The 16,388-nt window shown below is 33.6% G+C and overlaps 1 protein-coding gene across 2 annotated transcripts in view; it reads right to left on the minus strand.

Moving 5' to 3' along the window:
* Window positions 1-6,101: 6,101 nt before the first annotated feature.
* The window catches only part of LOC132918733 (headcase protein), a 59,988-nt gene continuing 49,701 nt past the window's right edge, over window positions 6,102-16,388 (minus strand). For both annotated transcript variants that reach the window (XM_060980169.1, XM_060980171.1), the window contains exons 3-5: window positions 16,020-16,208; window positions 12,646-12,834; window positions 6,102-11,923 (exon numbers count right to left, since the gene is read on the minus strand). In XM_060980169.1, the coding sequence (XP_060836152.1) occupies window positions 11,771-11,923; window positions 12,646-12,834; window positions 16,020-16,208 (531 nt within the window). In that variant the 3' untranslated portion in view covers window positions 6,102-11,770. The remainder of the gene's footprint in view (window positions 11,924-12,645; window positions 12,835-16,019; window positions 16,209-16,388) is intronic.

Below are 16,388 nucleotides of genomic sequence, written 5' to 3' on the forward strand. Positions count from 1 at the left end.
TCATTTTTGAAGAAATTACTCTTAATGAGATCTAAGCAAAATAATTTTAAATACTTCTATGCATTATGATTGTATGCGCTATAATTACCTCTATTATTATAGTCCATATTCAGCCTTGTAAAGTACAAGTATTTGAATACTTTATGAAGTATTTTTGTGGTATTCTAAATACAAAAAGTATTTTTACAAGACTATCCATATCACACAATAAATATATTATTCATAGGCACTAAATAACATATATCTACCAGTTTGGATAATTATGTACGTTTAAAACACGTAGGTTATAATAATATAACCTATGTGGCTATGTCCTACACGACTACACTTATAATATACACTATCGGGCCAAACTACGTTGATTACTTTAGACGTAGATTAAAAAAACGCGGAATTTAAACTTGGCAGTATAATCGACTTGTCCTCTCCGGTTTAGTCTGACCTTTGGACTCATGTTTTTCACAACGATTTACCAATATAGAACGCCACAAGAGCGTCAAAAAGTGATTGTCTTGTGCGCACGTTTTTTAGATTAAAAAGTACAAAAAAAATCACCCGATCTCACTAATTTTCTTGCTTGCTTATTTAGACGTCAAATCACGATTCTACATTTAATTAAATTGTCAGTAGTCAACATTTAATTGGTGCCGAAATAGGTATACCGTTCTTTGAGTGAAATAATATTCTATTTTTGAACTATCCTGTAACAGTTAAATATATGTGTAGAAAAAATAAAACATAGATAATTGACGAAACCGAATTACCCATAATTATTTACGCATACCACATTATAAAACTCGTCATTTCTCGGTTTAAGGCTGACCGTATCCAAATATTATATAATGTACTATATATAAACAATACAAGCCGAATTTTTAACCGCGTCTTTAATCAACTTCAATCAATTTTATTGGCCTCAGCAGGCATCAGTTGAAAGAAGTAAACTATTTAAATTGTTCTCCAACCGTTATCACTATATGGATATTAAAAAATAAATGAATTTTAATCCAACGAAATAACAATATTAACATGTTCAATTTTTAAAATTAAGAAGCGAATACATTGCAAATACTTTTTTTTGGTTATTAAATATAATAAGCCCTCCTACCATTACCAGGAAAATTCCTAGCTAATGATGGCGTGGCGGGCTGTCGCCAAGAGCAGCATACGCGTTCTACCTACTAAGCGTATTTGTTCTTCCTGTAGGTCCGCGTGACGGCTGTTACATAACGATTCGACAACTCAATAAATAAACCGGAAGCGCATGGTTCGCCCAAAGTTCCATAATATGCATAATATGTATCACATGATTCACAGTCAAGGAGTCGACGACCTATAACAGACATGAAATAATATGATTAATATCGCCTGTCGGAAGAAGATGTAACTCGTCAAAATGTGACGGCTTGCGTACAGCGCTTTTTATTTTTGGCCATTAAATTCGAATCCGTTAAGGGCGACGAATCGTTTGACCGACGCGAGAAATTAGTGGCTCGAAAGATGCGAGTGCGGTGCGGAAGTAGCTTTATATGCATATACGATACGGCTGAGAGACGTGGGTGCTGCAAGCCGGAGCGGTCTGCTGCACGGGAATCTGGCCGTCTGGAAAATCCGCCGGACGAGTTTCGACCATCCCCGATCCCCTCCCCCAAAGTAACTCCCACGCCCCGTCCGAAAACCAAGCATCCGACGCTCTCGTCGCATTTATACACATATACGAGAACCATATAATTAAATCCCAGTTTTTCCGGTACAGCGCTTCCGGTTTTTCGTGCATATATTATTATAATAATATCACACTCGAATCGCCGTTGCCGCCGCTTATGTACACATTGTAGTATTATTATATATCGTGCGCGGTAGGTATATATATATACGACGTTGCATGTATATATAATATGCATTGCACACACGTGCGTGCCCAAAAAGGGATTAATTTTTCCACGGTCCGCGCGCCCGACCGACGACGGTGCTACATAATATGATTCAGTTTATAATATATAATGCTGCGCTCGCACCTGGTTACAGTGTCCCGAACGTCATTATCGCGGTTCGGCGATTCGCGTTGACGCAACCCCCAACGTCCGAATCGGCCATGGGGTAGTACGTATACAGCACATCTATACACCGTAGCAGTTGTGTGATTTTTTTTTTTCAAACTCGGATTTTTAACTCTGTGATTCGACGCGTTTTTCACCGTCGCAGATATACGGTTATATTAAAAATGGTAATTTAAATTTTCGCTCCAAATGCATAGGCCAATCATGGGGCTGGATTCATCCGTGGGTTTTATTTCATGCGCACAATGGTAACGTGCTGCCGGTCGGGGTAATGACAATTTCCTGAAACTGTCATATTATTATAGTGTAAAAAACTTATTAACACAATAATTCGTACCTATTAATCTCATATTTCACGTACCTAAGTGCCTATGCATTTTAATGTACCTAAGCCTACAACGCTCGTCGGATAATCAAGGCAAATACAAATCAAACCTTATAGGCCAGAGTATTTCCCGTTTATCGTTGTGATTATATTTTTGACAGATTTCGTTAAGTAGTATATATATTGAAAAACAATTTAATTTATTAATGATAGAATTACACGTCGTTAAAACGTGTAATATTGCACTGTACCTACGTTTTTAGACTTTAGTAGGTATAACGCGCCTATGACGCAGATACGCGTATATAATAACCAGGGATGTTCATTGTCAACTGCAGCAGCACAACTGTGCATAATAATAATATTGTAATAATAAAGTTACAAACTAGGACGGGCGACATTAATTGCGGACGAAACTGCCCTACCGAGGGGCTAATAATTATTATTCTTAGGACTTTGGTGCGTCTCGCGGGGACGATTTTTGCCGATTATTCTTGCTCGGCCGGTGTGACGTTACTAATATCATACTCGATCGCTTGTTTTCGCACTGCGACGATTCCGACAGAAATTTAAGTACCGACACCGGGGAAACTGTAGATAGGAAGTATGTCGCCCTACAATGCTAATCATATTATATACAGGCACAATAATGATAACAAAAAAAAAACGCCAAAACCAAATGGACGACGGCGTTTACGATCTGTGAACGATAGTCTCCTCTGGGCTCTGAGCACGAGCGTCACCGGGTGAGAACTGCCAAATCGCTAAAAAAAGACTATAATATAATGATTGTTGTCCAACATTTATTTACAAAATCATATTTTATATTACACCGGGTAACCGCAATTTTGTTCTCTGTGTCCTATCAGTACATTATTATAACCATAATCTATCTGGCTTCGATTTTTTTTTTTTATAATAGTAAATTGAAAAAACTGTAACTTAATTTTTAGTTTATTCTATTGTGATACTTGAAAATTTGTTACTAGTTTTTTGATTATTCACATTATGTTACTACCAATTTATATATATATATAATTATATTGTACTCTCTGCCCTCGCGGGTGTTACTATCATTAAATAAATATGTGATAAATGTATATCATTGATTTTGACATCGATTTAATATTTAATTATATGGCACTCAAAAACTTAATAAATTGTTGTTTATGTTAAAACCAGTATGAAGATAAATTATATTAGTTATTAGAATTATAATATAAAATATTATGTCATAATTTGAATAATCTATTCAATATATCTGAACGGGACCTAAACTTTTCGGGTTCCAATACAATAATCTATATTTAGAAGCATATTAAGATCAATTAGCTAAGGTCTGGAAAATTATGTTGTCCTACATTGTGCAGCGCGTACACTACACACACTCCCGTGACTGCAGTCGACAACGGTCTTTCGTCATTTAATTTTCTGATCTAATGTCATCTAAATATACCCTATACACCGTCACATATTGAGATGAAAATAACACCACTCGTAGTTCCACGTATCGTGAGTGTATAATTATTTTTCTTAGAAACGCGGCAACTCGGAGCGTGAATCGTAATGAATAATGACTACATATTTGTATTAAACACCAAAGTGATATTTTCACTCATAAAAATGATCATATCATCATCAATCACGTATGCCAATGAATGGGAACAATTATTGACGTAAGGTTTTTAATTTAATATCAATTTAAAAAAAATGTATTTAAATATAAACGTTTTTGAAAAAAAATATTGTCCTAAAAACTCTGACTATAAGAGTAAATCTGATAACTAACTAAACGAGTAAAACGAAAATTGAAAAGTTTTGGAAAAATAAAATACCCAAAATATTTATATAGACACTATCAAATTATATTTGTTTAATCTAAAAATTAACGGCAATCGGCTTTTATAATGATAGTAATACAATACAATTATTTAACAATAATAGTAACAAAAGATACGTAATTAAAAAAAACGTATTAGAACGATGTAACAGTGACAACAATGAGAAAAAAGGGTACGATTTTTTCATACAGTTTGCGAATCGTATACGCATAGGATTGTGTGTAGGGGAGCGTTAGAGGCAAAGTTAAACCGGCGATATGTAAAAAGTGTACAGAAATCGAGTGTCGCCCGTGAACGCGGACGCCGGAGTCTGTCTAGTAAGCGAGGGTCGTCTATTTTCCCATTTAATAATCTCGAAGTAAAACGGTAACTAGGGAGTGTCAGACGTCTAGATGATAGTGATTCGAGGCTGATAATCGTGGGGCGGATGAACTAAACCTATTTAAACGGTATCAAGCACAATTCACAAACCTGTGTTTTGCGCCATATCAACTCCTCAGTACCTATATCGCTTACCTAAAATCATATCCAATCTTCAATAACTTACAAATACAGTCCACAATGAAATATTATAATCTTTTAAACTTCGGTAATGATTGGATTCGTCAACAATTGTTCATAGAACGAACTCATTTAAACGTGTTTTATTATTATTATATATAATATAACATGCGATTTGTTGTCACAAGTCAAAAGTTTGCCGAAATAGTGTATTTAATAAAGCAAAAATTATTATGATAGAATAAACCATAGAGCATATTTCAAACATTGGTGCTATTTTTTCTCCATTTTGAATTTTCATAAATATAAATAGATATGGATTTGCGTCTGATGTAAATTGTTAGTTAAAAATGTTTAAATATACCTATCGAAAAAGTACAATCACGAATTTTTGACCTTTTATGTTGCAATGAATAATCATAAAAAATAAATAAAATATGATAATATAATTATTATTTGTTCATAAAATATTAGTAACGTTTTTAGTTGAAAGCAGACCGTTTTCAAGGGGTTATATATAGGCAACATTTATTGAAATTGTATGAGTGCCGCCGGTAAAATGCTATTTCAGTGCTAATTATTAACCACGAATGGTATTTACTGACTTAAATTAACTAAAACACACGGTAAATATCTATGTAATTATAAATAAAATTATATTTATGTTTTTGTCGGTCGCGTTTCTAATAATGTATATGTATATAATATCATTACTTTTAGTATATTGATCTGTAACAATCAAAAATGGCACATAATAATTTTATCGGTGTTTTGATGTTTTTATATATTTATAATTACGTTAATACATCCATTATGTCGGGTGTTGTTATAAATTGAATAAACAAAATATTTTTATTTTCGTGTAGTCGGTAATGTTTTTTAATTATTTAATCTTTTAAAGAAAAAGTGTATATTTATTATGTGAAGCAAATTACTTTCAGCGTGTTATTTTATCATTTGTGGTACTTAGTAATCTTCTACGACCTGCAAGACACAATAAGGCCAACGAATAGTCTATAATCTAGTCACCGATGTTGCAAATATTTAATATTTTGTATATTTAATATTCAATTATTTTCGCTCGTTAATCGGGCGCTCGTGTTTTGAATATCTCCACGTGAGTAGTCTAGGTGAAGATGTTAGTAAAAACAAAAAAAGTCCTCTGTAATGAAATAAAATACTCACCAAAATTTGCAGCACATCCTTCGACCACTTGTCGCGGAATGCAAAAACATCTAAATATAGAATATATCGATTTAAAATGAACAATAACTTATTATTAATGGATCGCACAACACTAGGAAAGCACTAGGATGTGGAGGAGTTAAAAAAAAAAGAATAACGACAACCACAAATAAACAAATACGCCGGTCGTGAATAATAAACTGTTTTATTCTAACATTGTAATCGTTCGACATATAATGATAGCATATATTATAATATTAATTATTATTATTGTGATATATAATATTAATGATTACAATTATTATTACGTAACGTAGTGCGATCTCCAGTCCCCACGTAAATTATATAATCATCCACGCTCTAAGTCGACTAAAAAAAAATATATTATAATAATAATGATAATGATTAAAAAAAAAAAAATGAAACATCACAAACACAATACCATACTGCATATTATATATTATGTAAAACATTAAAACATTCGCGGGAAGAAAAACAAAAATTTCCAGAGGGGTGGGGGCATTATACATATTACATTGTAAGTGCAGTGCACACACGCGTCGAAAAACGATACTTGAACGACACACACAACAACGTCGCAGTCATCGTCTTCGTCTTATGTATAATACAAACATTTTCGGTTACACATCGCGAGCGATTTAAACAGTTCATAATGATCATAATAATATTATGTTATCGGGGATCACGAAAAAAAAATAAAAATAAATAAATAATTATTATCATTATTATTCTCATCAGGAAAGTAAAACAATTTAGGAACATTCTTTTTCAAGGTATTCACAGAGAGCACTGCAGTGAAAACCCAAACACCGGAAACGACGTTGCGCGGTTTTCGGCGTCGTGTCATATGTACACAGACGCGAAAAACAACGAATTATGTTTTTTATAATATAATACATAAATATAATTTATGTATCTCATGTTTATTATATGAAAGCAAAAAAAAATATATAATAATAATAATAATAATAAAAAATACTCCTCGAGAAAATCTCTACAGTGAATTGGTAATATAAAAACGAATGCGTAACAAATTATCTAAAATAATATTAATTTAAATAATAATAATAAAAAAAAAAAAATTGAAAACAAATAATAAACATAGGATGTTTCTGCCAGACTTTGTAGACTTCTTGTTGAAACTTTACCGTTTTTATATAAACATAAATATATGTATTCGTATAATGCATATAATAATAATAATTTGAAAAAAAAATCGAAAGGGAAGAATCTGAGTCCTGACCGTCTATAAAAAAAACGCCCCTTCATAATTAGGCCTCATATAGTTTATTAATTTGTATAACACTAATCTCCGTTCTACACCAACAGTTTTACACTTCTGAATAAAATTCAACATTTTTTTTTTTCATAATATATAATAATATAATATAAATATAGGCGTCTAAACACATAGTGGACAGGTGATTATTGTTATTTTTTTTTTTTATTTTAAGTTTTTGTACTTTGAACCGACGATTTTTCAATACACATAAATAATATTATATATAATTATATCGTACCTATTTTATTAGTTAAAAATTTTTTATTTTTATATTTAAATTTAATAATCAAATATATATATGTAATATATATATATATATATTATCTTTAAATACCGTACACAATATTATATTAAAATTATTATGTTAAAGTAATATTTATATTATATAATCGTTATGTTACATAATTCACTCACTATAATCTAAACACCCTAATGTCTATACACATTTATATATATATATATAAAAAAAAAATCTAAAATCATATTTACTACTTTTTGTTTAAAGACATATATATATATATATATATATATATAATCAATAAGATATAATACACGATGCACGTTAACGAATTTGAAGCGAAAACTATGTAAAAAAAATTCGCTAAACGAAGAGAAGTCAGATTGTTAGACATTAAAAACAGAAAAAAAAAACAAAAAAAACTCTAATTATTACAAGGAGTCCGTGGCCTTTGATAGGTGACTGACAGAACGAGTGCTCGCGGTCTTTTGATAATTTTTTGAAGTATACACACGCCGGAAAAGTACAATACGAATGAAACGTTGTAAAATCGCAGTACCTAATATAATAACTAATAAGTATAGTAATTAATGAGGAGGTGATCGTGAAAGTCACTATTGTGAATTTGGGGCTGCAAATAAGTATGTGGTAACCGATTACACGTGTAGTAGGTACACTTACGTGGGTCACACGACTAGATTAAATCCGTCAACGCTACTCGGTCGTTTACCTAACCTAACCGCCCGGGTCGGTAATTAATTATCATAATAACCCACCTCTACGCGTCAGATAAATATTGAAAAGATTCATTATTTAATCATTTTCATAATTGAGCAGTGATCGTAAAACGTAAGTACATTTTATATTTTTGAACACATTTTTGGATAATATTTTTGTGTTGAAATAGTTCCGCTGTCGCGTACATGAAGTGTTCACGCCCTCCTCAATAATAACCGAACGCGGCAATCAAGACTTCACTACAAATTATCGTTTCTTATTATAGCTTCGGACCTAACATACTAACTTACTTATAAAGAGCGAGTTAAAATAAAATTGTAAGATAAATAAAAATAATAACCGTGACACCGTCACCAAAAAGTTCTAACTATTGCTATATAAATACACTCACGAGGAAAAAAAATTAACTAAAATCAAAAATGCTAACAAAAAAAGTGCTAAAAATAAAAACAAAATGTGTAATAAAAACTATAAAATAGGTAGTTCGAATTATTTGTTTTAAATATGTATACTATGTGTATTATATATTTAATATTTTTTTATATACTTCCGACTCTGACTAGAATGCAAAACTAAAAATGTCGAGTTCTTTTCTCTCGTTCAAAAAAAAAAAATTAATTTCTAATAATAAAATTTATGCAAATTATCAATATTGAAAATAAAACTACTTATTTTATAGAAGGTATCTGTTGTTCTCTTATTAAATCCCTTAGAAATATTACACAAAACGCAAACCACTCCAAAAAACTCTACAAAATACTATTTTGAAAAAAAATTCTCAAATGATGAAAAAAATTATAAGAATCTCTTTTACACATACATCATGATAATAATAATTAATAATAATAAAAAAATGATGATGATGATGATGATGATAATAATAAAAATATACAATATAATAACTGTACACGGGGGAATGGAGGGGTTAAAATCTAATATTATAGCGATTACATAATATAATATACTATATATCGTAATACACGGGTGAAAAAAATGATATTATCAAAAAGTGAGTTTTTTATACTCTCTCCATCTATCTTCTTTTCTCACTCATGTAACACTATCTATACACTAACAAATGCGCTGTAACGAGTTAAACAAAATAATGTTTTTGTTTAATTTTTTTTTCTAATGAACAGGTACAGACAGAATATGTCGAAAAGAAAAAATATATATAGAATAATATAACGGCGACAATCCAAACGCGTCGAACAAACAAAAAAAACTCTCCTAGAAATACGATTTAATTTGTTAAAAATAGTCAAAATTTTACGCCGATAATACAAAAAATCCACGTAATATTATATATAGATAATATAATATTGCTAATAATATCAATTAATGAAGTATTTCCATTTGTACGATCCGTTCCGTTTTTTTTTTTGTTTTTCTCCCTTACTTTTTTCTTTAATTTATAAACCTACTCATTTAGACTATATAAATAATCATTAATTAAAAACATAATTTGTTTAATGTTGTACTATTAGTGCATAATAACAAAACATAAAGCATAAAAAAATCACGATTCACAATATATGTATACATTAACAATATCAAATAATATAAATAAAGGAAAGAAGTATATAGAAATCAAAACAACTCAACTTGGGCTAAAATGAGTTAAAAAAAAATTAACTAAAGAGTATTCATTTTCATGGGATAAATGAAACCCGAGGTAGCTGAGGTAGCTGAGGTATTTTAAAACAACGAATTGTATTTGTAGTTTTTTTTTTTGTATTAAAACATGACGTGTCCCCCCGAGTTGATCGAAATCGACAAAAAAAAATAAAATAATAATAATAACAAAAATGATGATAATGATGATGATGGAATTAAAATCAAAAGGAAAATACCCGTATACTATATATTATTTTTAAATCTCGAAAATTTTTGTTTTGGTATATATAATTATTAACACACACGTTAAAAACTGTTCCTTTTTTTTTGTTGCTTTGTTAATTAACATATAGTACGATTGGTAAACAAAACAAGAGGTAGCGCGTAATTGAGCATCAGAGCAAGAATACATAATAATAATAATAATAATAATAATAAATATAATGTCGCGTGTGTCTAACCACACACGTCACACACACGCTTCATACAATAAATACGCACGCCACAGTAAGTCGCACACACAAAACGATGATGATGATAATAATATATCGTTAGGGGCGATACGGCCGCGTGCGCGGCGTTCTACGTACATATCATACAGATAGGTAAAATTATCGTATAGGTTTCAGATATAACTTAAACGTGATATTATTATTATATTATCCACATATCGTTAATAATATTATTATAATTATTCCATTACTTTTAATAATTGTACTCTACGTGTTTTTATCATTAATTAATTAATTAATTAATTATATAATATATTGTACTGTTGTTCTAAGAATATTAATCATACATAATATAAATAATAATTATAAACTCGCCGAAAGTCGACGACACCCAGAACAAATTTTAATATCACACACCACCACAGCAGACGACGCTTTTTCCGCCCGCCGCCGTAGACCGTTAGCGAAAAGCCGTGTACGCCTCTACAATATATAAGCTACATATTAACAACACTACTACTCTAACGATGTAGGAGATCGCAATATAAAATAACTATACATGTTCCGTATAAGTCGTGTAGAATTTACTATAAGAAACGATTTGAAAATTTTAAACTCTTTTAACTTTTTTAAATCTTCAACTATACAAAAAGAACTAAAAATGTAATACATACGTACACAAAATGCCGCCAAAATCGAAAAAATTGATGATGTTCTCTTCGTGGCGGGCGGGCGAGGAAAAGCAGTCGATAGGAGGGTCCCGCTCGAAGTCTCATATAGGTATATAATAATATCATCCCATTACACAATATTATTATTATTGTACAATAAATAATTATTTGGTTAATTTTTTTTCGTTTTGAATTTTTTTTTTAAATTTTTTTTAACGGGGACCGCTGTACAAAATATTTTAACAAGAAAAAAATTACATTACGACGTCTTTTCTTTGAAAATCACTAACACCTAATAATATTTAAAATCTTATAAATAATGATTATTTCAATGTTTTTTTTCAATTAAAAAAAACCACAAACGTAATAATAATAATAATAATAATAATAGTAATAATAATAATTAAACAACTACGAACAAATAATAATAATAATAATAATAATAATAATAAAGAACACCTTGTTTTTTTTTGTTTTGTTTTTTTTTTTTTTTTTGAAAAGATGAAAAAGCCCTTTCGGTTTTCTATACACTCAATCGCAATTCAAATGGTTCAGACCAAACCTAAGTGGTTAATGGCCGCCATGATGTCGTTGACTTTGTTGTCCCATATGGAATGGAGCAGTTTTTCGATGGCCACCGAAGTGTAATCGGGCGGCGCGTGTTGTTGCTGTTGTTGCAACTGTTGCAGGTGCTGATGATTTTGTAGCTGTTGAAGTACAGCCGGCTGGGCGACGGCGACAGATGAAGAGGAGCAAGATACCGCTGTTGCGGCGACGGTGGTGGCTGCCGGTAGGCGGCCACCGGTCCCGACCATTGAGGTCGGGACCGTGGCCGTATGTTATGGCCACTGCCGGGTGTAGTACACCGCGAGCGGCTTTACGAAGTGATAGTCGACAGAAGTGCAATGCGGACAGGTGACTTTCCGGCTATAATCGCTATAAAAGTTCAGGCGTTGGTGCGACAACATCAATGCTTTTTGACAGCCGTTACACTGTGCAAACACAAGGAAAAAAACACAAATTTAGAAACAATACTTAGATGTCATTATACGCACAATGTCGGGGCAGGCCTTTGAAGTATTTTTTCTACTTTATTTTTTGCATACCTATGTACTTGTCGTGACGTAGATAAGCACGCGCAATTGGATTTTTGAAAACGATTTTAATTTACCATTGAAACGTGCCCGTTAAAATGTAAAAGTATCGTGTTAGGTTAACGTGCACGCTTAACGAAATCACACGTCTGTGAAAAAGAGACTTAAGCAAATTATTTTTTAACTTCAAAGGCCGTATTAAAATCAGTTGTACTTCGTACATAGACGCGATTGTACAGCGTCATTTTGGTGACGCAAATTAATTAGCTGAACGACACGAAGAGGGAATTATGAAAGTCTGCTTAATACTGCATAATTACTTTCACTAGGCGCGGCAGCCAATCCAGAATTTAGCCCTTTTTACTAACCCCTGCCCGCCAACTCACCCATTATAAACCCTCCTGTCGAAGAAGGGTAGTTGTCTGCAAGAGATCGTTTCGCCGAATTATAGTCGTCAAACAATATTATACCTATTTACTACTGAGTTATGGGGCGGTTGACAACAGATTAAAAATATAAATGAATTCGCGTAATAAATGATAATATAAATAATCATTTTAAAAGCATAAAATATTTTCTACCACATAATATAATGATCATAGTAGAGAGCGTGTACACACCTTGAGCCGTTCGTTGCAACACGGCATGGCTGCGAATACGTCGTATGCGTACATAGTGCCCATAATGAGTGATGACCCGTCCCACTGAGTAGCACAGAATCGGCAACACAGCTTCCGGTCAGCGTCTTTGCCATCCAGACATTTCATGCAGACTGCGTTCAGGAACAGAGCTCGTCCCTCGTTTTTCACCTGCAGACACAAAATGAAAAAAACGTACAGGCGTGAGATGAGCAAAAAATACCAAAAATCAAAAATAATAAACCAAAATTTATGAGTGGTATAAAAACATTTTGCTAAAAAGTCTTAAATTCACCGATCCACCCCATACAAAAGTATAGCATTACGTAACAGCGGCAGTCTGTCGAAAAAACTACCCCTGCGGCGTAGCCCCGGCAATATAATAATAAACGCCCTTTTCACGCACCACCGCCGCCGACGTAAGTTCTTTATAATAATGATTTCTGAGATCGCTCGATTATTTCTGTACACGATTCTTCTCCGTCTCCCGAGTTTACTTTTTCTTTTGAGCGTGTGTGTTAAGCAATACGCACGCCGAACAGTACTCAGCCGCGGGCGAAATCATTAAAAACGTACCGATAGTAGAAGGTAAGCACAACGGTGACGTGGTGGAGAGACAAAAACCGGATGATTTCCTAAGGTTGTTTTCCTAAGAAACGCGCGGCGGCACGCACTATGAAGCGGAAACATTGCGACGTTTAATGGGAAATCCGAAATCGACATGTTCGAGGAGAATGGAGAAAAAAACTGCACCACCGCCGACCCTTTAACGAAAACCCATCGCCGCGGTAGTGTGTGTGTAGGGGTTCGCAGCGAGAGAAGGTCCATTAGACAAATAACGAAAGCGATTTTCAATGTTTAAGGGGAAAACGAGGTTCAGTCTTCACTGTAATTAAGGGATGACCAGGGATATAACACACAAACACACATGCGCGAGCGCCCGCGCCCACGCGTACTGCAGTCAGTTTATCTTTTAACTATACATATATATATATATATAAAACACAACGTGGTTCAACATTTAATATAAAAAAATATATCCCGATACATATATACGATTTAACATCTATAGATAAATAGACAAACGACAATCAAAATGAATATGCCTAAAAAAATAGTAAACGAGCACACATCATTATGCGATTTGTCTATTTATTGTTTTTGATCGATATCAATTAGGAATAAAATAAAAAATATCATTTTAATATAATCACTATAGTATAATATTTTAGAATATCATACAAAGTAGCTCAAAGGGGATATAAACGGAAAAAGCTGAAAGACGATCTGGTATTAACATCATTATGGGACTATCGTTTCAAGCAAACTAGCACCATTAAAAAATTCCATTGGAAATCATTTTGTCTGGCAATCTATATACATCTCTCTCTTCCGCTTCCCTCTCCAGGTTGTCGTCGATAATTGATATTAACGAGGTGTACGCGTCCAAAATACGAAAATAATTGTTTGTGTTCACCGCGTGCATTGGCAAATGGTATCGACAAAAACGTGCTGTAACAACGCGTGGTCGACTAAATGGATACAAAAATAAAACGACAACGTTGCGGCGGCGGCACGAGGCGGAGAATAAGAATGTTCATTTCGAAATCGAAATCCGACCGGAGGAGCGGAGTGTGCAAACAACACTAACTAAACTTCAGGGGGAGGGGGTAGGTTTTAATTATAAACCTGGTAGATGTTTGCCTTTTTACCTCGTGTTTACTTGTGTGGCAGCCACAGAACACCTCACACAGACACACGCACGCGCACAAAAACCAGCGAGTAAGTTTCTCCGCCGCCACCGCTGACATTGTAGTATATTATATAGGGAGAATGACGTCTTCACTGTACTCTCTGCTGTTTCTCTTTATCACTCTTCGCTAACGTCTCTCGGTAAACACACCGAAAAAGACGTACCGAAAAATGCCGAAAATCGTATACTTATATATGCACATATTTATGCAACGATGGTTTTTGATACTATGTACGTAGAGAGGAACTTTTTAATTGGAACGCGCACGTTCGTCTTCCTAGCAGATGATTGGCGCCCCTTGCCGAAATGAAACGGATACACCGACCACCATCACCACCACCGATGGTGAAAGCAAAGGTCGTTGTTGGCGATGATGATGATGTCTCGTTATTTGCGTTTAAAAAGCCAACCGGAGCGTAATTAATTAGCAAAGCGAGCAGCTTAAAAAGAAACAGCCCTCGGAGTAAAAACTTGTTTGCTCAACACACGCACCACTCTCTATACTGCCGGGCACAAAGTCGAGATCACTACTCGTAATCCACGGAGGGTAAAAAAATAATATTTTCGAACGCTCGAGTGTATACTACAGCAAACTGATAAACATTTACTTTATCCAACCAGAATTTTCAGTGATAAAAAATATATCTAAACAAAAGATAACTTTGTATTAGAATAGCAGCATCGTAGAAACTTCGAAAATAAGTGACGGATCACCATTGTAATGTATAATACGATGCATCGTCGAACACATATTGTCCTAAGAGCTTAAAATATATATGTGCGAGTAACCGAGAATATAATAATAATATATTATGTTGTTTTATGGCTTTTAGGGATTTGTTTGCGCTGAACCGAACGAAAACAAGACACACGAAGATTATCCCGGCGCGCGTAAACGGCAGTGCTTTTTACTCGGAACATTTTTTTCGAAGACCGCGTTTGTGTTTACAATCGTCCGGGGAAAGAAAATAGTAACAGTATGGGGTCAAACGTCTGGGCCACTTCACTTCCCACCTATAAACGAGGGATTTACCGTAGTGAAAAGACCGCTGACGACTTAAGGGCGGAATCGGACAACACATGAAGCGAAACCGTTGTGCACGCGCGTGAAATATGCTTTGACAAATATTAGCTCGTCGCGCCTCACGTACATGTGCATGTGTGTATGTGTGTGTCAACATTCACGCAGCACGCACAAAAAAGGTTCTTTTTTACGGTCAAACGAGCACGCTAACACACACAGATGTTTATAAGTCTTATTTCTACCGGTCCTTTGGAGAGAGAGCAAAGAAAAAACATAGATACACATAAGCGCGGATATATTTCACCGCTGGAACATTTTTCAAGATTCCGTCAAGTATAAGACCAGCTGCATCAACGAGGGTAAGAAATACATTGAAGGATAAGAGAGTCCTCCCGAAAATTTTCGATGAAATATAATATATATACTATACGTAATTGACGTCACAGTCAAAGGCCGTTCGTAGCACAAACAGATTGTTTAAGTATTAGCGAAACGCAAAATTGACAACATAATATATCGGCGTTCTTAGAATTTGAAAACGCAAAGCATTAGAAATTGTATTATATTAATTATATTCACCTCGACAGCGTTTTTGTTGTATTGCTTGGGGCTGAGGAAAAATGTACCGTCCACTAGCGGATAACGGTCAAACACCAACATAACATCCGAGCACAGGACGCAATTGACTCGTGATTGATTTTGAGCGGCTAACGATGACAAAATGAACGATCTGGTCTCGTCATTTCCATGGTTGCCCTCGTCTTCGATCTGCAAAAAAGTATAAATCAAAAACGTTAATGCTTTCCTATGATTATATATTTATAAATATATATACTGTTATAATACACTTTGTGTGCGCGTTTGTCGCGAGCAAAGGAGTTCGACCAAAAGCAGCGGTCACGGTCAACAAAAAAAAAGTCATTACACCGATCTTATCTACCGGTATAC

The sequence above is a fragment of the Rhopalosiphum padi genome, chromosome 1, assembly GCF_020882245.1.
Source record: "Rhopalosiphum padi isolate XX-2018 chromosome 1, ASM2088224v1, whole genome shotgun sequence".
Taxonomy (NCBI): domain Eukaryota; kingdom Metazoa; phylum Arthropoda; class Insecta; order Hemiptera; family Aphididae; genus Rhopalosiphum; species Rhopalosiphum padi.